Source organism: Uranotaenia lowii, chromosome 3 (genome assembly GCF_029784155.1).
Source record: "Uranotaenia lowii strain MFRU-FL chromosome 3, ASM2978415v1, whole genome shotgun sequence".
NCBI classification, from domain to species: domain Eukaryota; kingdom Metazoa; phylum Arthropoda; class Insecta; order Diptera; family Culicidae; genus Uranotaenia; species Uranotaenia lowii.
In genome coordinates, this window is record NC_073693.1 from 130,325,369 (window position 1) to 130,351,391 (window position 26,023).

At 40.2% G+C, this 26,023-nt stretch overlaps 1 protein-coding gene across 4 annotated transcripts in view; it reads right to left on the minus strand.

The window, feature by feature from the left end:
- The window catches only part of LOC129751037 (excitatory amino acid transporter 3), a 66,957-nt gene that overhangs the window by 4,469 nt on the left and 36,465 nt on the right, over window positions 1-26,023 (minus strand). For 2 of the 4 annotated variants that reach the window (XM_055746284.1, XM_055746285.1), the window contains exons 3-10: window positions 13,400-13,639; window positions 13,017-13,274; window positions 12,889-12,931; window positions 12,752-12,791; window positions 12,273-12,587; window positions 11,909-12,203; window positions 11,708-11,842; window positions 11,531-11,633 (exon numbers count right to left, since the gene is read on the minus strand). In XM_055746284.1, coding sequence (XP_055602259.1) covers window positions 11,531-11,633; window positions 11,708-11,842; window positions 11,909-12,203; window positions 12,273-12,587; window positions 12,752-12,791; window positions 12,889-12,931; window positions 13,017-13,274; window positions 13,400-13,599 — 1,389 coding nt within the window. In that variant the 5' untranslated portion in view covers window positions 13,600-13,639. Of the gene's footprint in view, window positions 1-11,310; window positions 11,381-11,530; window positions 11,634-11,707; window positions 11,843-11,908; window positions 12,204-12,272; window positions 12,588-12,751; window positions 12,792-12,888; window positions 12,932-13,016; window positions 13,310-13,399; window positions 13,640-26,023 lie in introns of those variants that run through there. The other 2 variants (XR_008738574.1, XM_055746286.1) reach the window with 2 other exon arrangements.

The following is a 26,023-nucleotide window of genomic DNA, read 5'->3' on the forward strand; positions in this document are numbered from 1 at the left end:
TAAAACTGTAGATGCCGCATACGATGAATTCAATGGATTCCTGAATCAGATTTACATCTCCGATCCCTCTGCAAGAGACGAATTCGAACCGATGTTCCTTGAATTCGAAGAACTATACGAGTCTGTTAGTATTGCGCTTTCCGAAATAACTCAGTACCATGAGGATCAGAAACTCGCTGCTGTTGCAGCGCGCGAAGAGCAGAAGCAAGCCATTTGCCAACCTGGCGGCAGTGGCCAACAGAACCAATTTCCTATTCAGATGGTTCCATCCTTATTGATGCAGCAAGCTCCCTTACCGACTTTTGATGGACAGTACGAAAACTGGTACAAGTTTAGAGATCGATTTATTGACATCGTAGAAAAATGTACCAGAGATTCCCCAGCTACGAAACTCCATTATCTGGACAAAGCTTTAGTAGGGAAAGCCAAGGGATCCATTGATCAACAGACTCTGAACGACAACAACTATGAAGGCGCATGGAGAATCTTGACCAAGAAATATGAGAACCTTCGAATGGTGGTCCAAGGTCATATTACACAGTTGTTGTCGATGAAGGCCATGACGAAAGGAACGCATGTTGAATTGAGAGCGCTGATAGATCTCGTTGAAAAGCGCTTAGAATCTCTAGATTTCCATGGCCTGAAAATGGAAGATGCCTTGTCTGAAGCCATCCTAGTGAATCTCGTGATATCGCGACTTGATCCTGACACCCGAAGAGCGTGGGAGCCCACAGTTGAACATGGTCAACTGCCCGCATTTGAAGACGTGATGAGATTTTTGAGAGAGCATTGTTACATGCTAGAACGATGTGAGCAGACGGCCCATCGATTGAAAAACCCGACTATTAAGACGACTGCACCCGCAGTTGCAACCAAGGTGTATGCAGCCACAGTTCAACAGGCGAACTGCTGTCCGATCTGCAAGGATGATCACCTGATCGATGATTGTGATCTCTTTAAGAAGCTCAACGTTAACAGTCGGTACACCAAGGCAAGGCAATTAGGATTGTGCTTCGCGTGCTTGAGAAGAGGACATCGGACCTTGTCCTGCAAGGTTGATAAGAAGAAGCTGTGCGAATGCAAGAAGAAGCACCATCCATTGATGCACGCGGAGGAAAAACCTGAGGCAATAGAGAGGGCGACGGGCAGGACTGCTGAGCAACCAGGGACGTCGAGGGATTTGCCGGAAACCGTGGCAAAATGTGAAACACCATTGTTACGTACCGGAGAAGTGAAGAAGCAGGTGCTGTTAGCAACAGCACTCCTCGACGTTGTTGATTCATCTGGAGTGGCGTTTAAGTGTCGTGCACTGATGGATTCCGGTGCTATGGCCAACTTCGTGTCGGAGCGATTGAGTGATGTGCTGTGTCTACCCAAGAAGTGTGTTAAAATCCCGATCGTGGGTGTGAACGGATCGAAATCGATAGTGAAATCCCGAATTCATGCCACCGTCAAATCCAGCGAGACTGATTGTACTTTCTCGCTTGACTTCCTTGTTGTTCCCCGAGTCACCGGTTCGCTGCCGTCGCGGAAGTTGGATGTTTCCAACTGGCCGTTACCGAAGGATATCCGATTGGCTGACCCCAAATTCTTCGAACCCAATCGCATTGACATGCTCATCGGATCCGAAATGTTTTACGACTTGATGGAGGCTGGCAAGATCCGAATGTCCGCCGAACTCCCGTTACTACAAGAAAGCCGACTTGGTTGGCTAGTTGCGGGACCAGTTCATTCTTCTGAAGGTATCGCCTGTGTTCGTGTCCACCAAGTAATGCCAGTTGAACCTGCTGATGAGCGTCTTGACGAGCTGATGAAACGCTTCTGGTGCATTGAAGAACAGTTCCCCGACGAAAAGGTTGACAACGATTGCGAGCAACATTTCCAGACGACCCATGCTCGCAAACAGGACGGACGGTACGTAGTGCAACTCCCGTTCCGTGTCGATGCCGAATTATTAGGAGAATCCAGAAACCAAGCGGTCAAACGATTCAAGGCACTCGAGAAGAGATTGGAGGCATACCCCAATACGAAGCAAATGTACTCGGACTTCATCAAGGAATACATCGAGCTTGGCCACGCAAGATATTTGAACGCGGAAGAAGCGACTGAACACAACACCTACTACCTTCCGCACCACTGCGTGATGAAACCCGACAGCTCGACAACCAAGCTGAGAGTGGTGTTTGACGCCTCAGCCAAGACGACCACGAATTATTCCTTGAATGACGTGTTGATGAGCCCTCCAACTATCCAGAGCTCCCTGTTTGATATTATTCTGAAGTGGCGTTCGCACAAATACGTTTATACTGCCGATGTGCAACGCATGTATAGACAGGTGATAGTTGATGATTCCCACACTAAGTACCAGCGATGTGTGTGGAGAGATGATAAGACGCAGCCGATCCGAGATCTTGAAATAGTCCGAGTTACCTATGGCATAGGTCCAGCAGGGTTCCTGGCAACAAGAGCGATGATCCAGTTAGCGAACGACGAACAACACCGATATCCCGCAGCCAGCGAGGTCGTGCGAAGAGCGTTTTACGTAGATGATGTACTCTCCGGTGGTGGTACCCTAGCCGAAACGAAATTGCAGATGAACGAATTGACAGCGCTACTCCGAGAAGGCGGCTTCAAGCTCCATAAGTTTTGCGCCAATGATCCTGCTTTGCTGAAAGACATACCACCCGGAGATCAAGAGAAACAGTTGAACTTCGAAGACAACGACATCAACGGAGTGATAAAGACACTTGGTCTCCTCTGGGACCCTGTCCACGACGATTTCCTGTTTCAAGTTCAGCCGATGAAAAACGAAGACCCGCCGACCAAACGACAAGTACTTTCCGAGATCGCTAGATTGTTTGACCCACTCGGAGTACTTGGTCCAACTGTGGTACTCGCCAAACTGGTTATGCAGCGTTTATGGCAGAAGCAGATTGGTTGGGACGACCTCATCCCCGATGAAGACCACGAAATGTGGAAGAAACTACGACTTGAATTGTGCCAAATCAACGATATGAGAATCCCCAGGCGAACCACAATAGACGACCCGATAACCTTAGAATTGCACGGTTTTTCGGATGCCTCGAAGTACGCCTACGGCTGCTGCGTCTATCTGCGAAGTGTATCGGCTGCGGGATCGGTCGAAGTAAGATTGCTGTGCGGCAAATCCAGAGTTGCGCCGCTCAAGGAGCTGAACCGAAAGGAGAAGGCGAATGCGGATACCACCGAGATGACCATACCAAGATTGAAGCTGTGTGCAGCACTGCTGCTGTCCGAACAAGTTCAAAAAGTGCGCGAAACCTTAGAGATAGGCATTGAAAATGTCATCCTAAGGTCCGATTCGAAAATAGTGTTAGATTGGCTAAACAGAGTAAAACCAGAACAATCATCCTTTGTGCATAACCGAGTTAAGACAATTCGAAAACTTACCGCGGGTATGAAGTGGATGCATGTTGGAACTAAGGACAATCCAGCGGACTTAGTGTCGCGTGGTGTTTACCCGATCGAATTAGTGAATAGTGCAATGTGGTGGGACGGTCCGAACTTTCTACATGCGACCGATTTAGTGTACGAGAGTGTTTTAAATGAAGAAGAAGAGTTCGGACAGCATCCAGTTGAAATGGTCGCAGTTGCAGTTCGTGAGCGTATCCTCTACGACGAGATAGCCGATTGCAGCAGATTTCGCAGACTTGAACGTGTGTTCGGGTATGTGGCCCGATTTATCTACAACTGTAGATCCAGGAAGAGAAAGGTTGAACGACGTAGCGGTAAGCTAGACAGCATCGATTACCGTGACTCACTGTTGACGATGGTGAGGATCACGCAACATGTTTTTTACCGCGAAGAAATCAAGACCCTGAGACGAAACTGCCCTGTGACAGGGAAGCTACGAAACTTGAACCCCTTTTATGACGAAGAAGAAGGTGTGCTTAGAGTTGGTGGAAGAATCCGAAATGCAGACTTACCACGTGATCAGAAACACCCAATGATATTGCCAGAAAACAACCACTTCACAGACATGCTGGTCGAATCTATTCATCGAGAACAGTTGCATGTTGGATTGAATGGATTGCTTGCCAAGATCAGACAACAATTTTGGCCGGTCAACGCAAAGCGCACCATACATCGTGTGATTCGAAAGTGTATCAAGTGTTTCCGAATGAGGCCGAAGGAAATGAAGCACTTCATGGGAGACTTGCCGAAGTCCCGGGTTACCGAGACCAACCCCTTCACCCGCACTGGCGTGGATTATGCCGGTCCATTTCTTCTGAAGCAGGGTCGAATGAGGTCACCGATTAAATGCTATGTGAGTGTATTTGTCTGCATGAGCACCAAGGCCATCCACTTGGAGCTGGTTGGGTCGCTGTCAACTGAATCGTTCTTGGGTGCCTTTCATCGCTTCGTGGGACGTCGTGGGAATGTTTCTGAGATGTACTCAGACCATGGCACAAACTTTCAAGGTGCCAAGCGGCAACTGGCAGAACTAGACGAATTGTTTAAATCGCAGATGTTCGAATGTAAGCTGGAGGAATTCTGCCAGTCCCGAGGAATACGATGGAGTTTTATAGCACCTAGAGCTCCACACCAAGGCGGCCTATGGGAGGCCGGAGTAAAGAGTATGAAGTCGCACTTGTGTAAGGTACTCAACGAATCGTATCTTACCTACGAAGAGATGTACACCTTGCTAGTACAAATAGAGGCTATATTGAATTCCCGACCCCTGATACCCCAGTCGGATGATCCGATGGATTACGTCGCATTAAGTCCAGGGCATTTTTTAATCGGTCGTGAACTTACTGCTGTTGCCGAGCCAGTTTACTGTGACCTCAAGCAGTCGAAGTTATCAAGATACCAGCAAATCCAAGTTCGCAAGCAATCCTTTTGGCGGCGCTGGTCAGCTGAATATATAACCGAGTTGCAAAGGCGTGGTAAATGGTGCGATACTCCCACACAACTACGAGAAGGTTTACTGGTGATAATCAAGGAAGATGGAGTGCCGCCCCAGCAGTGGAGATTGGCTCGGATTGTCCAGGTGCATCCCGGCGCGGATGCTGTAGTTCGTGTGGTGTCGTTGCGTACGAGTTCCGGAGCGGTTTACACTCGACCGACGACCAAGATAGCTGTGCTCCCTGTTGAAGACTCTTCGGATGTTCCTGCTGAATTGAGCCGTCCGGCTCCGGGGGGTGGATGTTAATCGAAAATCGATAGAGTGAACTTCTACAATAACTTTGAGTAGACCGAAATAAGTGTGTAGTTTTTGACGTAACTCTTTTTACCCTGAAGTTTGTATTCTTGTTTTTTCTTGCAACCGTTTTGTTCAAATAAATTTGTATCGCCAACTAGTACGGACGCGTTTGCATTTTTATCCCGAAAAATTACAGTCCACTTGCGACCACTGAGTTCCGGAGAAACAACCCTTCTTCCAAATATTGGTCAGACACAGATTTTGCCCAGATTTTTGCTGAGAGTGCCCAGATTTCACAGACTTTCAAAATTGAGTGATGAAATCAATATTCGTGTATCGAATTTGATCCGTATGTGCCAGATTAGACTGAAATCTCGCTTGTATCCGTTGGTATTTGACCAATTATCATTAAACACTTTTTTTTAAAATAAGATCGGCATGGTACGTGGTAGGAAACAGTGTATGTTGTATAGTTCGCAACTTGAAAATAACGCACAGCAAAACATCACCTACCGCCCCTCCCCCCCCCCCCCCCCGCTCACACGCATAACTAAATTTCTTGTTTAGTGTTAAATTTGTGATCTTCCTTATGCACAGACACTCCCAGACTTTTTTTCAAAATTGCCCAGATTTTTTATCCTCAACACCTGGTATCCCTGCCTACTCTCCTACCTACCTAAGGGTCCGGCGCCGATTGACCGACGCATAGGGCTGAGATAAAAGATCTCCACTGCTGGTGATCCGGAGCCAGCGTCTTCACTTGCTGCCAGCCAAGGTTCTCGTCAACTGTGCGGATTTCTGCGGCTAGACTACGCCACCACGAGCTTCTGGGCCTGCCTCTTCTTCGATGTTCATCTGGATTCCAGTCAAGCGCCTCTCTGCAAATCTCGTTTTCATCTCTTCGCAGCGTGTGCCCAATCCATCTCCACTTACGTTCCCGAATCTCGATGTCCAGCGCCTTTTAATGACACCGGCGATGAAGTTCCACGTTTGAGATCCAATTGCCAGGCCACCAAGCGCGGATGATGTTCCGCAGGCAGCGATTCACAAAAACTTGCAGTTTTCGCGTCGTCACCGCATATTTGCACCACGTTTCACACCCGTACAACAATACGAATTTGACGTTTGAGTTGAAGATTCGGATCTTAGTTCGTAGAGAGATCTGGCGTGAGCGCCAGATGTTTCGGAGACTCGCAAAAGCAAATCGGGTCTTTCTGATCCGGGTTTCGATGTCCTTCTTGGTACCACCATCGGGCGTATTCTGGCTACCAAGATACTGGAAGCACTCCACTTTCTCAACCTGTTGTCCAGCTACCACGAAATTGGAACGATTTTCTGTGTTGATTTCCATCGACTTGGTCTTTCCGACATTGATTTTGAGAACTGCTGCCTTGGAGCTTTCGGTGAGGTCATCGAGCTAAACAATATCGTCTGCCAGGTCAAGGTCGTTCAGTTGCTACATTGATGGATTCCACGGCAATCCTCGGTTTGGTCTACAGTCAATCAATCCAGTCAAGATCTCATCCATTACGATGAAAAAACGCAGCGGTGACAAAATACATCCTTGTCTCACTCCAGTAGTTACCGGGATAGGTTCGGACAAGACACCGTCGTGCAAGACTTTGCACGAAAATGCCTCGTACTGTGCTTCGATGAGATGGACTGGTTTTTCTGGGACCCCTCGTCGTCTTAGAGCAGCCTAGATGTTTTCGTGGTTCAGTCGGTCAAATGCTTTTTCGAAATCAACGAACACCAGCAGAAGAGAGTCCTGGAATTCGTTGATTTATTCCAGTATGATTCGTAGCGTTGTGACATGATCGTCCGGATCGGGATCCAACTTGTTGCCGTCGGAGTGTAGCGTCGATTTTCTTCTGCATCCTGTTCAGGATCACTTTGCAGAGTACTTTGAGGGTTGTACAGATCAACGTTATGCCTCGCCAGTTACCGGCGGTGACTTACCGCACTCTGTCAGGTCTCCTTTCTTCGGGACCTTTACGAGGATACCTTGCATCTAGTCGGCCGGGAATGTTGCAGTATCCCAAATGTTAGCGAAAAGACGGTGCAACATTTGTGCTGACAAGGCAGGGTCGGCTTTGAGCATTTCAGCAGGAATGCAATCGATTCCAGGCGCTTTGTTGGATTTTATTGTATTCACAAAAGAGAGTTTGTTGAATATGACTTTATTCTTTAAATGGTGATTACAGAATGAATGAAATCTTTTCAGTCGAAACCTGAAAACCCTGATTGCTATGATCTGACCTAATTCGAATATTGGATTGCTATGATTGCACGTGGTAACATTTCCTCCCTTCTAATCTTAGAATAGATTTGATTGAAATCTAGAAGGGATTCTTCGTGTTGAGGCCGACCGATGGATACGGGAATGAAAACCTCTGAAGATGAACCACAATCAGCAACAGCGTCATGGAAATCTTCATCTCGTGGTGGGCTAGAAGGAACAGGGCTGTAAATACCTACAGGAACGTCATTCTCTGGATCATCGATCGGTTGAGTTCTCGCTTCAACAGGAACTTCGGCCACCGGTAGTAAATTCTGGACTAGTTGAACCTCGTTTGGTAACCGCACAGGATCTTGAAGGGGTTCCAATCCAAACATGTCTACCAGTATAGTAAGTGGACTAGCTGATTCGGGGCTTTCTTCAATCGTGGTTTGGCAAGGCTTGAGATGGTTAGCATGAAACCGGATCAGCTTCCGCCACTGATCTAGTAGTACCATGTGATTGCCATTTCCGATTGATTCGATGATAGTTCCGCGTAACCATTTCCACTTGTTGTTTGAGTGATGTTTCGCATACACCTTATCTCCGGGCTTGAACTATTCTGCACTGGGGTTGCACTGAATCTGGTTGCAAATCGATGATAGCGGATGAGACCAAAGATTGAACAGCTCCATCCAGTCGAGTCCGAATAAGTTGAGATTCGGATGGCTTGTCACGTAACAGGTCGCAAATTTGGTGATGTTCCCTAGGGTAACGTGACACCGAAGTTTCCCGGAAATGTGTAGTGTTTTTCCGGATGCTGATTTTGCTTGATGATCAGTTGATTGAAGCTTTGGAGATCCCAGTTTGTTCCAGACACGTCTTGAAATGACAGTGATGTCAGATGCAGTATCGAATTGCAACCTAACAACTTTGCCATTGATGGTAACGTTGGTGAACTTACGTTGAGATTCGGCAACATGGTTGATTGTGAAAATACTGTTGATGGTTGCCTTCTTCTTCTTTATTAGCTTCTTCTTGTTGGGGTTTGCCACCGTGTAGCAAAGACAATACCCTTCTTTATGGCCGACTTTGCCACAGGATTCGCAGGTGTGGGTGGTGTAGGAACAATCACGAACGTAGTGAATTCCGCCACATTGCCAACACGGGGTCCTTGGAATGATTGAAGCTTTGCTGATGATCGGCAGATCTTGAGTGGATTGTTTCGACTGATGTCTTTGTTGCTTGACTGCGCACACAAATGTTGATGTCGATGATTTTTGTTCCACCAGGGCCGTGTCATGCTTCAGGTTCTGCAAGCGCTGGCATTCGATGATTAAGGATTCGAGCTTGCAGTCTCCCGCGTCGGTTTCCAACTTTGATAGTAGCCGGGTTCGGATGTCTGAATCACTTGAAGAGCGTAAACCGCAAATAAAGATGAGGGATTTGAACTGATCAGGAGAACTGGCATTCAATTCGAAATCTTCGCATCGCTTGTTAACGGTTCCAGCATAGGTCACGAAATCTTCGTCAACCTGTTTGGTGAGCTGGAAGCATTGGTACCGTTTGCTGAACAAAGAAACACGTGTACCAAAGAGTTGCTTCAACTTTTGAACGGTTTCGTGGAATTGAAAATCACGAGGATGATTCGGAAGCAGGAAATTCAGGTACCGGTCGTGGACACCAACGTGTAAACTTCGCAATAAAAGTTGCACCTTTGTCGCGTCCTCGAGCTTTGCACCATCCTGGAGAAACAGGTCTTCATACTTTTGAAACCAGCGATCGAAAGTGTGTCCGTTCTCTCGATCATAGTGGAATTCCTTGATGTTGGATGCAAGGGATTCTAGAACCAGCTCCGGATTGTTTGTTGCCCGATTGGGTGCTTCTTGAATGTTGAAACTTTCCATGAGGGCCATCATCCGTCGGTTTTGGTCAGAAAGTTGCTTGTTTTTCTCCAGAATGGTTAGGAAAATTTCCTCCATGCGCCTGCCAGAAGCTTCTCCTTCGTTGGACTTGAACATCTTGAGGTGTGGGTTTGAAAATCTCGTCGCCAAATATTGTATTCACAAAAGAGAGTTTGTTGAATATGACTTTATTCTTCAAATGGTGATTACAGAATGAATGAAATCTTTTCAGTCGAAACCTAAAAACCCTGATTGCTATGATCTGACCTAATTCGAATATTGGATTGCTATGATTGCACGTGGTAACAGATTTCATGTCCTTGATTACCGCTTCTATTACAGCCAGCGAGGGCGCTTCCGAGTTGACGTCATAAATGCGACTTCCTGTGGGCGCCTCGAGCTGCGGGTTCTGTTGGCCATCGCTATTTATAACTCGGAAAAGTTGTACAAAATGCTCAGTCCAACGCTTGAGCTGATCTGTTCGATCTGTCAGCAGCTGACTTGCTCGGTCTTTCAGTGGCATTCTTGCATTAGTCCTTGCACCACTAAGGCGGCGAGAAATATCATATAATAATCGGATATCTCCAATGGCGGCGGCTCTTTCTCCCTCTTCGGCTAGAGAAAACTATGCAAATAAATAAAACGTCTCACGGCTCCCATCTTACTTGGCTGGTCTCACGTCTCAGGCCTTATGCGATTTTGTTTAAATTATCCGAAATCAACCGTCGCCAATGTAATTAAAGTGTTCGACGAACATTTCGACAACTAGCATGCCGGGATCTGGGGGAAATCGAAATCCGGGAGCCGAAGTGACGAACAGAAGAGATGTAGCCAATAAGCGGAGAATATCGTCTACAACTCTGCATGAAGCTTGAAAACGATCCGAACTATCGACTTATAAGAAGGTAGTGACTGCTAATCGCAATGAAAAGTAAAACCTTACGGCAAAAACAAGATCTCGGAAGCTGTATACGACATTGTTGACAAATCGTTTGATTGCGTGGCAATGGACGAAGAAACCCACGCTAAGGCAGACTTTAGACGGCTTCCGGGACAAGAGTTTTATACAGCAACCGCATGGGGAAAGGTGGCAGACATTTTCAAGCATATTAAACACAAAGTTTGCCAAGAAATATCTCGTTTGAGAAGCTATCTGTGCCAGAGGCTTGTAAAGCGACATTTTCTTGGCAGCCGGGACCTTCAACCAGGAAATTTACGTAAAAGAGTGTCTTCAAAAGCGTTTGCTGCCTTCCCTGAAGCTTCCCTGTGCTGATAAAATATCAATGGGTTTTAATGAGCCATTTTAAATTTCAATTTAATTTTTTTCGCAAAAAATTTCGGAAAATGAACTTGTTTGAAAGTGTATGATACACTGAGCAACATATTTAATTTGGAAAACTGATGTTTTCGTAAATCTGCAAAAAGAATCATAAGTTTTAAAGTCGCAAAAAAGGAACCAGATTTGAAATTTTAGGAAAAATATGAAAACCCCCGGCGCAAATTGTCAAATAAAGTCTCAGAACTCAGGTCCTCATGTCTTCGGTCTCCTGTAACATGTCCAATGTTTTCAGGTCCCAGGTTTCAGATCGCTGCTATAATATTCAGTTATCAGGACCAGACATAAGGCATCATTTCCTAGCTTTCAGGTCTCAGATTGCAGGTTTTATGTCTCAAAGTCTTAGATCGGAGACACGTTTTTCGGGAATTGACAAGAGTTTTCTTCTGAGCGGTTTTTTACGCAGTACGTACATATATCTACCCGTGTAAAAAAGCCTTAGTGTACTTCGATTCAGGAATTTAGTTGGTTTAGTTGAGGTTATTTATATTTAGTCACTGAAGTTTTTTTTTCAACAACGAACTCCTGTTCTGGCTTGAGATTGTTAGAGCACAAAAAAATCATCAAAGTTTTATCTAACGCAGCTCTCTACTGTTCATGCAGTTATCAGTTTATCTCGAAACGCAGTCGCAACTACCAAGCAAATGACACTAGTACCAATAGTTACCTATTAAAACCATCTATCAACTAACAATAGCATTGCAAACAAATAGTTTTTTTTCCATTTAGTGAGTTCGCTGCAATAAATCATTTTAAATGAGATCATTGATATTTTACACATAAGTAGAAGGAAGGCACCATATTTAAAGCGTATCCCCACCACCACATCTAAATTTTCGTGTTGCTATAGGAACTTCCTTTCTTCAGGGTTAACAGTAAATACTTACAATTTCGTTCGGCGTTGCTGCCAGGTCACTCTTGGACAGAGCATTGACCAGAATCGTACCCAGCGCATCACACATCACGTTGATCGTTGTTCGGAATCGATCCCTACAACAAAACGAAATCAAAGTTAGGCATACGACGAGTAGCAGTGAGCATTTTCTACTTCACGAGAAACTTACAGCAGCCAATCTACCGCGATGATAATGGTGACATCTTCGGCTGGTAGACCAACGGTATCCAGCACCATGACCATGGTAATCAAACCGGCTTGCGGAATACCGGCGGCTCCGATCGAGGCGGCCGTAGCTGTTACACTGTTGGCCGAATCGATTTGACATCAGTTTTCTCAAAGTTCCGATTTAGTTTTACAACGATCTTACCTTACGGCAACGATGTGACCGAAAGATAGAGGGATATTTCTGAGCTGGGCAATGAACAGGGCGGCCACGGCTTCGTACAGGGCAGTTCCGTCCATGTTGATCGTGGCTCCTACGGGGATCACAAATCGGGTAACACGCGGATCGATACCCATGTTGTCCAAACACCGGATCGTGATGGGCATGGTGGCCGAGCTGGACCCGGTACCGAATGCGGTGGCCAACACCTGACTCATCTTGGCAATGTAGGGGAACGAAAGCTTCCGCGTAGTCATGAAGAAGATGACGGAGATTGTACCTTAAAAGTGGGATAAGAGTCACGATAAGCGTTCCAAAAGGTAATCTCAAACCATGGGAATGGACTTACCGAATCCGTGCAGAGCCAGCCCTAGCATTACCGTCATAAAGTACCAACCGAGTTGACCGAGCACCTCAACGAACGATGCCATCTCGAGTAGCTTAGCGGCCACCAGGAAGAAGACACCGATCGGTGAGATCCAAATGACCCAGGAGGTGATGATCATCATCGCTTCGCTCAGCGTTTCGAACAACGCCTGCAGGGGCTTGCCGGCTTCGCGCATCTTACCAATGCAGGCCCCCAGGATGACGCTGAACATCACCAGACCAAGCACATTGGTGCCCTCGGTGAATTCGTTAGTGATCTTGTACTGCTGCAGGGGAACTGAAATGTTGAAAAAAATGCTCATTACAAAAAATACACTTTCCATGCGCCTGTATTTATACGAAAAAAACGAATCTCATAATTTGAAATTGTAATTTTTGAATTGGAATTGGCAGATGCTATTACTTTGAATGGGATTTACTTTAACCTTAAATGGTACTTACCGCCAGTTGCATTTGCTGGTGCGACTAGAATCGTTCGATACTGTGGACAGAAAACAGATATTTTGAAAATAAGATATTATTCATGGTATTTTTGTTTCTATAGGAGAAGAATTATATATGCATCAAGGGATTCCTACCTGGAACATGGTAGCTTGAATGATGTTCGGAGGGAAAAGATTCCTGAAAACAAAGAGATTCGAGAAATATTTGTCCATTAGATAAGCGATTGCTCGCAATACGTTAACAAAAACGAATTCACATTTACCGTACTAAATCTAGAAGCGTATCGGCGGTGAGCACTTGGCGTGTGGCTGCTTTGCCCTGCATGCTGCCCACATCCCGACCGGCGCCGGGCCTTATCGTACTGACCAGAATGATGCCCAGCACTACGGCACAGATCGTCGTCGTGAAGTAGTAGATGATAGCCCGGAAGGCGATCTTCTTAGACATGCTCAGATCCAGCGATCCGATGGCACTCGTAATGGACGACACCAGCAGCGGCACGATCAGACACTTCAGCATCCTGCAATGGGCACATCACCGGACAATCACCGGACACTTGATTAATGAGGACTATAGTTAGAGGTTCGCCACCTAGAAAGTTAGAAACCTAACAAGCGATCAAATCTTGCACTAAAAAGGCCCTACCGTAGGAACAGATCTCCCGGATACTGGATGTACATCACTTCACGTTGCGTCCATGGTTCGGAGGAGTTTTTGAGCATAAGACCCAGGGTCGTTCCACCGAACACCCCGATCACTGTGAGGAAGGTGAGCAGGTTGGATTTTATGAAGCGCTTCCATCGTGAGGTCGGTCTGGATCCGGTCGTCGCGTAGGAGTTGGACATAATATGGGCAACGGCGGTACTGCTGGTGGTTCAACGGAACCTGCCGGAAAAAGGAGAAGAAAAAATAAATGCGATTTTTAGTTTTCACAAAAATTTTAAGAAGTGACACTCAACCCTATTTCAAAACTTCTATGGTCGTCTTGTAACGAAGGTATTTTTTTCTAACGCGGTCGATTTTTTTCAAGAAAACATATTTCGGTTTCATTAAAAGGTTCTGAAATTATTCTTTCATAGTTTTTGGTGTTATACCAGGCATGTCAAACTGGGGGTTCGCGGGCCGCATGCGGCTCGCGGCCTAGGTCAATGCGGATTGCGTAGCTCCGTCTTAAATTGTCACAAAAAAACACCACTGATTTTTATGTAAAATATTACTGCAAAAAAAAAACTAAAGCTGAATGTACCGATTTAACTGATTTTGGCTGCGGCCCTCTACGTCATAGAAATTTTTTAATGCGGCCAGCACACCTAAACGAGTTCGACATGCCTGTGTTATACCAAAGTATAAATGAATGATTTCTAATAAATTCCTATCGAACTCTTTTGATTGCATAAATGTACTTATTACCGAACTTGATTGGTACAAAGGGGACTTTGAAGCGCTTTCTGCCAAACGAATCGCTCATTTTGAAATTTTTAAATCTGGGAATTGCAAAAATGATCAAAATGAAAAAAATAACAAAAAAAACAAAAATGACACAAATGACAAAAATGACAACAATGACAAAAATTACAAAAATGACATAAATGACAAAAATTACAAAAATGACAAAAATGACAAAAATGACAAAAATGACAAAAATGACAAAAATGACAAAAATGACAAAAATGACAAAAATGACAAAAATGACAAAAATGACAACACACTCGTGAGTTTGGTTTCGTCGCGACAACACGTGTTGTTTATACGAAAAGTTCATTCACTATATCGGGTGTTTTTCGGAGAAAAGTCTCATTCTGACATATCGGGGGTGTTTCCTAAATCGATCGCCTGTGTTTTACCGGAAAAGTGTGGTCAGTTATCGACAGGGACGCGCGTAAATTAGTACAATTGATTTGGTAAATTAGTGCGGAAAAAACGTTGCAATATAGACGCCATTGAGTCCCTTTTGTTGGCCAGTATAGTGTTAGTGAGAGATCGTCACTGATTAACCATTCCTACCTACTGAATTGGGAGATAAGAGTTGACGAAACACTCAGAAGAGAGAGGATAGGAGATCCAGCCGAACCTCCCGACATGGCGTCGGGGGGTTTTAACCCTCTCATCCCCATCCCCTACGGCGATCCAGGGGATCCTGGTTCTGGAACTGGTAGCAAAGTTGATGGAATCTACGCCGAACGGAGCTTTCCTGAATGGGGAGATCGCAGCGGCAACTATGGTCGAATACAAGTGCTGCGACTGGAAGGAGTGGGCAACACTTTACCTAAGAAACCGTTCGAGATCCGGAAAGCTGTCGAGGCCTACCTCGGCGTACGTATCGAAAATTCCCGCCCTGAAGCGAGAGGAGTATCCTATATGATAACATTGAGAAACCAACAGCAGGTCGAAAAGCTAAAGAAGATGACAGAATTACCGGACGGAACCACAATCAAAATCGCCGAACACCCCACGAGAAACCAGTGTAGATGCGTCGGTTATTGCCCTGAGTCAACTGAGTATACAACCGACGAATTGCTCAACGAACTCAACGAGCAAGGCGTCAAAAAACTCCGACGAATCGTCAGGAAAGAAGGGTCTAAAGATGTACCTACCCCGACTATAATCTTGACCATCGACGGAACTGTAGTTCCACAAAGCATTAACTTCGGGTGGTTCAAGGTTCGTACCCGTCCCTACTATCCAACACCGATGTTATGCTACGGTTGCTTCGAATATGGCCACCCACGGAAGCGATGTACAGCCACAAATCTGGTCTGCGGTACATGTTGCGGAAACCACGCTAACACACCGGAGATACCATGCCACGAAAAAGCTTCCTGCAAACATTGCAGGAGCGATTCACATCCGGTCTCAAGTAAAAAATGCCCAATTTATCTCAAAGAGGTTGACATTCAACATCTGATGGTGGATCAAGGAATTGGTTACCCGGCCGCTCGACGAATTTATGGAGCAAAACACCGAACAAAAACCGTTGCCGCAGTAATCGCAGAAGGAAACGATGCTCGATTCGCTGAACTCCATGCCAAGTTCGATAAATTGCTGGTTGAGACTGGCAAGAAAGACAACCAGATTGAGATAATGCGAGTGAAAGCAGCTAAGCGTGATCGTCAAATCGAAGAACTATTCGAGATCGTGAAGAATAAAGACGAGCAGCTCGACAACAAGAATGCCGAAATCGCAGCACTCAAGGTTGCACTGGCCGTTGCGATCACTCCTGTTCCGCTGACCGCAAAACCCAGCGCAACTGCTCCAGTCAGCACTTCGAGTGCAACTGGTACCATCCCGAAACAAAAAAAGAAAAACAAAAATGATGCATCGACGTCAAACCCCAGATCAAGATCACGATCTCCCAAGGGATCGACTCAACGGAACGGCAAGGACGGACGACAAAGCCGGGCCCGCTCCAGACCGAGCAAACGTGTTCTGAATGAAATTTCTCCCAACCCAACCGACAAAAACCGAAAACTCCTGAATGACCAACCCTGCTACATATCTGATAGCGAGGAGAACACAAATTCACCGACCAGCGTCGTAGTCCAGAAGGCCATTTCATCAGATAGGTCGACCTACTTCGGCCTACTGGAGCTGGAAGATCTTCTGTAAACATCCATCGACATGTCCTCTCTGATCGAAACGGCACAACAAAACAGCAAAATACATATCAATGACCCCCACAACTAACACCGTGGACAATTCCATACGATCCAACAGAAATGACTACAATCATGCCAAATTTACCGACAATGACGAAAATAACAACACACCAACAACGAATGAAGAAACCGCCTCGGGTAGCCGGGGCCCTGCCGGTGCGGAAGTCTCTGGAGGACCGGAACTGGCAGACCAGCCCCGACACCGGATGACAAACAGCGATGACAAACAGCGAGACGGACAAGCGGGTCTTATCCCCGTATTCCTCGCAGGACGACGTGGGAATCATGATTCATAGCGAGACGGACAAGCGGGTTATTACCCCGTATTCCTCGCAGGACGACGTGGGAAAGAAAAACCCGGACACAGCCCCGGACAGTCGGGGCCCCCCTGGTGCGGAAGTCATGGATCCACCGGGACCAGGGAATACCCCCCGGCGTCCGGTGGCAACTGCTGGCAACGAAAAATTCAAAGCACCTTCTCGACGATCCGCTAGGATAGCGACAAGAAATAACGAGGAGTGCTGCCTCCTAACTGAGGCTAACCGTCTCCTCATCGAAACTATCGGCCAGGTGCTCCCACCTGTGTCCGGGATCCACTGGTGCGGAGCTAGAGGCTGGAACTTACCGAAAACTAAAACAGATCTAACGATAAAAAACCAATTCAGAGTAGGTTCCAACACAATAGCGATTCGGAAAACAGTCACTGAACTCCTTAGGACCAAATATAAAAACTACATTTGAATTTATTATAATACGGGAATTCTTCCCTACCACTTGGGAAAGCCCCTTCAGGGCCTCCCTCGTACTTTAAAATTATTACAAAGAGACGAACCAGCCCGAGGCTGAAAGTCTCTATAATAAAGAAAAAAAAAAACAAAAATGACAAAAATGTCAAAAGTGACAAAAGTGACAAAAATGACAAAAATGACAAAAATGACAAAAATGACAAAAATGACAAAAATGACAAAAATGACAAAAATGACAAAAATGACAAAAATGACAAAAATGACAAAAATGACAAAAATGACAAAAATGACAAAAATGACAAAAATGACAAAAATGACAAAAATGACAAAAATGACAAAAATGACAAAAATGACAAAAATGACAAAAATGACAAAAATGACAAAAATGACAAAAATGACAAAAATGACAAAAATGACAAAAATGACAAAAATGACAAAAATGACAAAAATGACAAAAATGACAAAAATGACAAAAATGACAAAAATGACAAAAATGACAAAAATGACAAAAATGACAAAAATGACAAAAATGACAAAAATGACAAAAATGACAAAAATGACAAAAATAACAAAAATGACAAAAATTACAAAAATTACAAAAATGACAAAAATGACAAAAATGACAAAAATGACAAAAATGACAAAAATGACAAAAATGACAAAAATGACAAAAATGACAAAAATGCAAAAAATGACAAAAATGACAATAATGACAAAAATGACAAAAATGACAAAAATGATCAAAATGACAAAAATGATAAAAATGACAAAAATAACAAAAATGACAAAAATGACAAAAAATGACAAAAAATGTCAAAAATGACAAAAAATGACAAAAATGGCAAAAATGGCAAAAATGACAAAAACGACAAAAACGACAAAAATGACAAAAATAACAAAGATGACAAAAATGACAAAAATGACCAAAATGACAAAAATGACAAAAATGACGAAAATGAACCCTCGTTTTATGTAGTCTTTAACAGTGGTTTTTACTTTCTGCATTAGCTTTATTATCAAGCTTATCATTTTTTTTAGTCCACGAAAAGTCATGTACGGGTTCATGTATCGATCTAACTTTTGCAGCATATAAACTTGAAGTTACACGCTGCCAGAAAAAGCAAAAAACGGCGATCTGCAATTTTTTCCAAAAAGATATGACGAAAATAAGAAAAAGGGATCAAGTATCCCCATTCTCCTCTACATATTTAGACTTGTGTATGGATATAAAATTTTATACTTTGTGTTCCTTTTTTAATGGAACTAGGCAACTTTTGTTATAGTTTTCATACGTTTGCAATTTTAGAGGGCAAAATTCACAGGTCTGAATTTCTAACAAAGATTTCAATAACTCGATCCCCCTGGTGCCCCCTCAAAACCCTAAACTACACTCACCGCCTCCTTGAATGTTCCCAACACCCCAGTAGCAGACATTCGATTCCTTGAAAAAAAAAACACAAAATATTGTTCGAACATAATTCACAAAAATATTATTCGAAAAATATAGGGAAATTGAGGGTAAATAGGCATTATATTTCTAATGATAAGATAACGCGTGGTCTGAAATCATGTTAAATCGGTTTTCTAGACATTTTATATTATTTTCACACAGTTTTTGTTTTTATACATAGAAGAGCAGATATTATTAGGTTCTTCGTTTGGGGAAGTAGGCGATGGTTTGTTGGTATCGCATGTGTTTTTTTTCGCTTTTTCGACGGCGTGTTGAAAATTAAATTTTTGGAGTTGAAGTAGTTCTTTATTGTAAAATTGTGATGTTTTCTTGAGTTAGTGGATAATGCATAGTGATCAATAATTACATGTTTCATTGTTTGTGCCCGACTCGATTCTCCGTTGATTTCGTCCACCTCCAGCAGGTTGAATGATTCGCTGCAAGAGGAAGCACACATAGCTACTTCAAAAATGGTGAGTTTGTTCCATTATCATTCTAATTCATTTATTCTTAACCGGTTGCAATCCGCGAGTTTCGCCCTGAGTATTTTCAAGTGCCTTCAAAATTTTTAAAATTCTGAAATACCGGTTATTAATTTATGAAGAAACGTGAAGTGACCCCCTCACCCCCATTTGCGGGGAGCGCAGACGAGTTTTTTTTTTCTTTTTTAACCTACTTTTTCAACTAAAGAAGTACAATCCATCCAAATAAAAAAAAACTAAAGAAGTACAATGTCGGAAACAATTTCGGGTTCCTTTATAAAGTTGTTTAGGAATCACTATTACGATTTGAAAACAAGTGGCTGGTAGAAAAGTAAGATGCTTTAAAATTTACGTTAATAATAATCGTCGTAAAATTAAGGGGATTGTTCCAATTATGTTGTGCCTTGGAATCCGACAGTTTGTTTAAGTGCTCGTTTAATAAACAATGTACCAAATTTGAAATTTCCTATATTTACAAAAGTGTTCTATGCTAGAGTTCAATTGGCGGTTAGCTATTGAATGATATAAATTTATTCATAAATTTTCATAACAAATACTGCACTTGGCGGCTTCCAAAGGTTGTGTATAAACACGAGGATGTGCAAAAAAGAAACAATAACAACACAACGCGCGGCAAACAATCATCAACCATAAGACGATAATGAATTGATTACAGCTCAATACAGCCGCCACATAATGCCTATAGAAGTTCCGTAGTTGCGGTGTCAAGTTCAATTCAAATCGCCCTAACGTCAGCGATTGCATTTTGCTGTAGTTATATACAGACAGCTAAATAGCGAATGATGATGATCTCATATATTGTTGTCCCTCGGAATCGCGTTAGAGAACCGGAGATTGTGGGATGTCTCACGGTCTTCCCTTTCGAGTAGGATCGGCCGACTTCTGTTTACAACTGCTAACCTGCTGCGGTCATGCACGTCCGAATATAGGGCAAATCGTAACGCTCCAGTTGGGGTGTAATTTATGATTGCCGAGCGAGCGTTCAATTTCGGTAGTCAAAGAAATACACAAATATTTTCCTTCATACCTACTACATACAACAATTACATTCCACCCGAATCGAGACTGCCGAGGCAGGGCAGGAGCGAAACCACGTGGACCAACTGACTGTGAGTGTGATTCTGACGTTGAAATTTCGGTTGCGGTCGTAGGAAGCCATGTGGCAGTGCAGACGACAGCTTCAGGTGTTTGGTGACATTATTGCTTTGGATGCGCTCCGATAAAATAGTGGAAAGGTGTGCAAATTGTGAGATAATCGAAAGCGAATCAATCGGAAAGGGTGTGGTAGATTAATTTGAGGGTTTTGTGGTCTGGACCTTATCGACGAGCAAATAGAGTTCGAGTTCGGCAATTTCAAGCTTACATAGGTACGTCGTATTCATTCTAATCGAATCGAGCAGACTCTCTTGGGGTGACTGCATCAAGTTCAAGACTCATTATTTCATCAACGCTGTGTTATTATCAGGGTGTATGAACTACAATTCCAGTGTCTAATCCAGATTTAACCTCACCATTCATCGATATATTTCTGTTTAGTTCATAACTCATTGAACGAAAAATAACGTAAAAATATGCCCCAGGATACACATGGTTTTATTTTGATTATTTTTGAATTTTGGTAAATTTTGTTTTTTTTCGTAAATTTAGCAGTTTTAGTAATTTAAGTTATTTTCTCAAGGGAGCGACAAGCTCAAAAATTTAGTGAAAGCTGTAAGTGAGAACGGTAAGTGCCAATTTTGAAGTTTTCAGTAATTTTTGGTAATTTTTATCAGTTTTGTCAATTTTTATAATTTGATTAATATTTTCATTTTTTAATTTAGTAATAGTTGTCAATTTTTTTCATTGTTGTCATTTTTGTCATTGTTTTCATTTTTGTCATTGTTTTCATTTTTGTCATTTTTATCATTTTTATCATTTTTATAATTTTAAAATTTTTGTCATTTTCGTCATTTTTGTCATTTGTGTCATTTTTGTCATTTTTGTCATTTTTGTCATTTTTGTCATTTTTGTCATTTTTGTCATTTTTGTCATTTTTGTCATTTTTGTCATTTTTGTCATTTTTGTCATTTTTGTCATTTTTGTCATTTTTGTCATTTTTGTCATTTTTGTCATTTTTGTCATTTTTGTCATTTTTGTCATTTTTGTCATTTTTGTCATTTTTGTCATTTTTGTCATTTTTGTCATTTTTGTCATTTTTGACATTTTTGTCATTTTTGTCATTTTTGTCATTTTTGTCATTTTTGTAATTTTTGTAATTTTTGTCATTTTTGTCATTTTTGTCATTTTTGTCATTTTTGTCATTTTTGTCATTTTTGTCATTTTTGTCATTTTTGTCATTTTTGTCATTTTTGTCATTTTTGTCATTTTTGTCATTTTTGTCATTTTTGTCATTTTTGTCATTTTTGTCATTTTTGTCATTTTTGTCATTTTTGTCATTTTTGTCATTTTTGTCATTTTTGTCATTTTTGTCATTTTTGTCATTTTTGTCATTTTTGTCATTTTTGTCATTTTTGTCATTTTTGTCATTTTTGTCATTTTTGTCATTTTTGTCACTTTTGTCATTTTTGTCATTTTTGTCATTTTTGTCATTTTTGTCATTTTTGTCATTTTTGTCATTTTTGTCATTTTTGTCATTTTTGTCATTTTTGTCATTTTTGTCATTTTTGTCATTTTTGTCATTTTTGTCATTTTTGTCATTTTTGTCATTTTTGTCATTTTTGTCATTTTTGTCATTTTTGTCATTTTTGTCATTTTTGTCATTTTTGTCATTTTTGTCATTTTTGTCATTTTTGTCATTTTTGTCATTTTTGTCATTTTTGTCATTTTTGTCATTTTTGTCATTTTTGTTATTTTTTGTCATTTTTGTCAGTTTTGATCATTTTTGTCATTTTTGTCATTTTTGTCCTTTTTGTCATTTTTGTCATTTTTGTCATTTTTGTCATTTTTGTCCTTTATGTCATTTTTGTCATTTTTGTCATTTTTGTCATTTTTGTCATTTTTGTCATTTTTGTCATTTTTGTCATTTTTATCATTTTTGTCATTTTTGTCATTTTTGTCATTTTTGTCATTTTTGTCATTTTTGTCATTTTTGTTATTTTTGTCATTTTTGTCATTTTTATCATTTTTAACATTTTTTGTCATTTTTGTCATTCTTGTCATATTTTTCATTTTTGTAATTTTTGTTATTGTTGTCATTTTGATCATTTTTGTCATTTTTGTCATTTTAGTCATTTTTGTCATTTAGATCAATTTAGGCATTGTTGTCATTTTGATCATTTTTATCATTTTTGTCAATTTTGTCATTATTGTTATTTTTGTCATTTGTGTTATTTTTGTCATTTTTGTCATTATTGTCATTTTTGTCATTTTTGTCATTTTTGTCATATTTGTCATTTTTTGTCATTTTTGTCATTTTTGTCTTTTTGTCATTTTTGTCATTTTTGTCATTTTTGTCTTTTTGTCTTTTTGTCATTTTTGTAATTTTTGTAATTTTTGTAATTTTTGTAATTTTTGTAATTTTTGTCATTTTTGTTATTTTTGTCATTTTTGTTATTTTTGTCATTTTTGTCATTTTTGTCATTTTTGTCATTTTTGTCATTTTTGTCATTCTTGTCATTTTTGTCATTTTTGTCATATTTGTCATTTTTGTCATTTTTGTCATTTTTGTCATTTTTGTCATTTTTGTCATTTTTGTCATTTTTGTCATTTTTGTCATTTTTGTCATTTTTGTCATTTTTGTCATTTTTGTCATTTTTGTCATTTTTGTCATTTTTGTCATTTTTGTCATTTTTGTCATTTTTGTCATTTTTGTCATTTTTGTCATTTTTGTCATTTTTGTCATTTTTGTCATTTTTGTCATTTTTGTCATTTTTGTCATTTTTGTCATTTTTGTCATTTTTGTCATTTTTGTCATTTTTGTCATTTTTGTCATTTTTGTCATTTTTGTCATTTTTGTCATTTTTGTCATTTTTGTCATTTTTGTCATTTTTGTCATTTTTGTCATTTTTGTCATTTTTGTCATTTTTGTCATTTTTGTCATTTTTGTCATTTTTGTCATTTTTGTCATTTTTGTCATTTTTGTCATTTTTGTCATTTTTGTCATTTTTGTCATTTTTGTCATTTTTGTCATTTTTGTCATTTTTGTCATTTTTGTCATTTTTGTCATTTTTGTCATTTTTGTCATTTTTGTCATTTTTGTCATTTTTGTCATTTTTGTCATTTTTGTCATTTTTGTCATTTTTGTCATTTTTGTCATTTTTGTCATTTTTGTCATTTTTGTCATTTTTGTCATTTTTGTCATTTTTGTCATTTTTGTCATTTTTGTCATTTTTGTCATTTTTGTCATTTTTGTCATTTTTGTCATTTTTGTCATTTTTGTCATTTTTGTCATTTTTGTCATTTTTGTCATTTTTGTCATTTTTGTCATTTTTGTCATTTTTGTCATTTTTGTCATTTTTGTCATTTTTGTCATTTTTGTCATTTTTGTCATTTTTGTCATTTTTGTCATTTTTGTCATTTTTGTCATTTTTGTCATTTTTGTCATTTTTGTCATTTTTGTCATTTTTGTCATTTTTGTCATTTTTGTCATTTTTGTCATTTTTGTCATTTTTGTCATTTTTGTCATTTTTGTCATTTTTGTCATTTTTGTCATTTTTGTCATTTTTGTCATTTTTGTCATTTTTGTCATTTTTGTTATTTTTGTCATTTCTGTTATTTCTGTCATATTTGTCATTTTTATTATTTTTACTAGCTGATCCCATACGAACTCCGTTTCGCTTTCAACTTGGAATACGTCATGAACAGTTTGTATGAATACGCCAATTGCCAAGCATTTTCCAGATGCACTTCCGAAATCATTGTTTAGTTATTATTGCAAAAATATTGACCGTTCACTTTTCTGTCGTCTGTCAATTATTAAAAAAGTTAAACAACTTTCGGTGGTCTCTTATACAATCTTTGATATCTGAAATGAATATTGCTAAAAGCAGTGAAAAAATAACCTATATAGACGACTCCTGTCGTAGACCCCTGGCAAAACATTTTACATCTATAATTGATTGTCCGTCCCTGAAAACTACCGTGTGCCAATTTTCATACCAATCCGATGTATGGTTACGACGATTTTGAAGATTATACCACTTTTAAATATGGATGATCTCCCTGTAAAATGGTATATTTAAGTGTCATGATATATTTAAATTCATTTCTTAAAAAACCTCCGAACTTTGTTGAAGCATGTTGAAAACTCACTTTGCATGTTTTCAATTGCATGTGTGTATTTTTTCGCTTTTTAATTTCGCACTGTTTTATTATTAGTTTATCTTAAATGTTAAAAGTTCTTCTAATAGCTTTTTGAGGTTATCAAAAACAAATCATCTCGAAAACACCATTTTTATATTGTGAAAAAGGTTTTTTTTAGTTCTGTTATTTTTTCATGGGCACAAACATCCCATTAATAAATGGTAGAATCGACCACATTGGTCATCAATGATAACTCAAAAATTATAAATTGTCCAGTGAAATCGAATTGTAAACAACTCAAAACCTCAAATTTTTTATCTTATCATTTTTCTAATCCCCTATTAAAATTCCAATTGAAGCGTTAAAATCACAGCCTTGAACTTATAACTCTGAACTTGAAAAATGTTTCCTTCTCTATGAGGAATTCCAAAAATACAAAAATGGTTGACCGTCAAAGTCCCCCAGCAGCGGTGAAGAGCACTTTGAAAGCCACTACTATTCTAGTCAATATATTCCTAACAGGCTAGTTTCATTTTTCAATCAAAATGTGGGCTTAAAATTGTAGATATCCAAATATCTCGTACCGGTAGCATGTGCTTTGGACAGTAAGGAAGAAAAAACACCCGCCAAAACTTTAACTTTCGAATTTTTAATGCTTAGCAAGCTTTGATTTGCTATCCAGTACATGTGAGCTCTGGTCGTTTCTAATACCCGGCCCATGGTGATGGTGAAAATAATCCCGCCAACGAAACGAAAGGAAACGAAAATCGGTTCACAAAATGGGTGCCATGACTTTTGGTTCGTGGGAATAAAACCGTTGTTGTATGGACGACCCTCTTCAAAAGGGGTCATCCGAAAATCAAAAAACATTTTTCATCATTCCGGGTCCTAATGAGCGCCCATGCCAAATTTCAGCTCTCTAGCTCTTAAGGCGGCTGAGCCTATTGAAGACAAACATACAAACGAACAAACGGAAATTACTTTTTATATATATAGATTATTTTTGTCATTTTTGTCATTTTTGTCATTTTTGTCATTTTTGTCATTATTGTCATTTTTGTCATTTTTGTCATTTTTGTCATTTTGTCATTTTTGTCATTTTTGTCATTTTTGTCATTTTTGTCATTTTTGTCATTTTTGTCATTTTTGTCATTTTTGTCATTTTTGTCATTTTTGTCATTTTTGTTATTTTTGTCATTTTTGTCATTTTTGTCATTTTTGTCATTTTTGTCATTTTTGTCATTTTTGTCATTTTTGTTATTTTTGTCATTTTTGTCATTTTGAACATTTTTGTCATTTTTGTCATTTTTGTCATTTTTGTCATTTTTGTCATTTTTGTCATTTTTGTCATTTTTGTCATTTTTGTCATTTTTGTCATTTTTGTCATTTTGATCATTTTTATCATTTTTGTCATTTTTGTCATTTTTGTCATTTTTGTCATTTTTGTCATTTTTGTCATTTTTGGCATTTTTGTCATTTTTGTCATTTTTGTCATTTTTGTCATTTTTGTCATTTTTGTCATTTTTGTCATTTTTGTCATTTTTGTCATTTTTATCAATTTTGTCATTTTTGTCATTCTTGAGATTTTCGTCATTTTTGTCAGTTTTGTAATTTTTTTCATTTTTGTCATTTTTGTCATTTTTGTCATTTTTGTCATTTTTGTCATTTTTGTC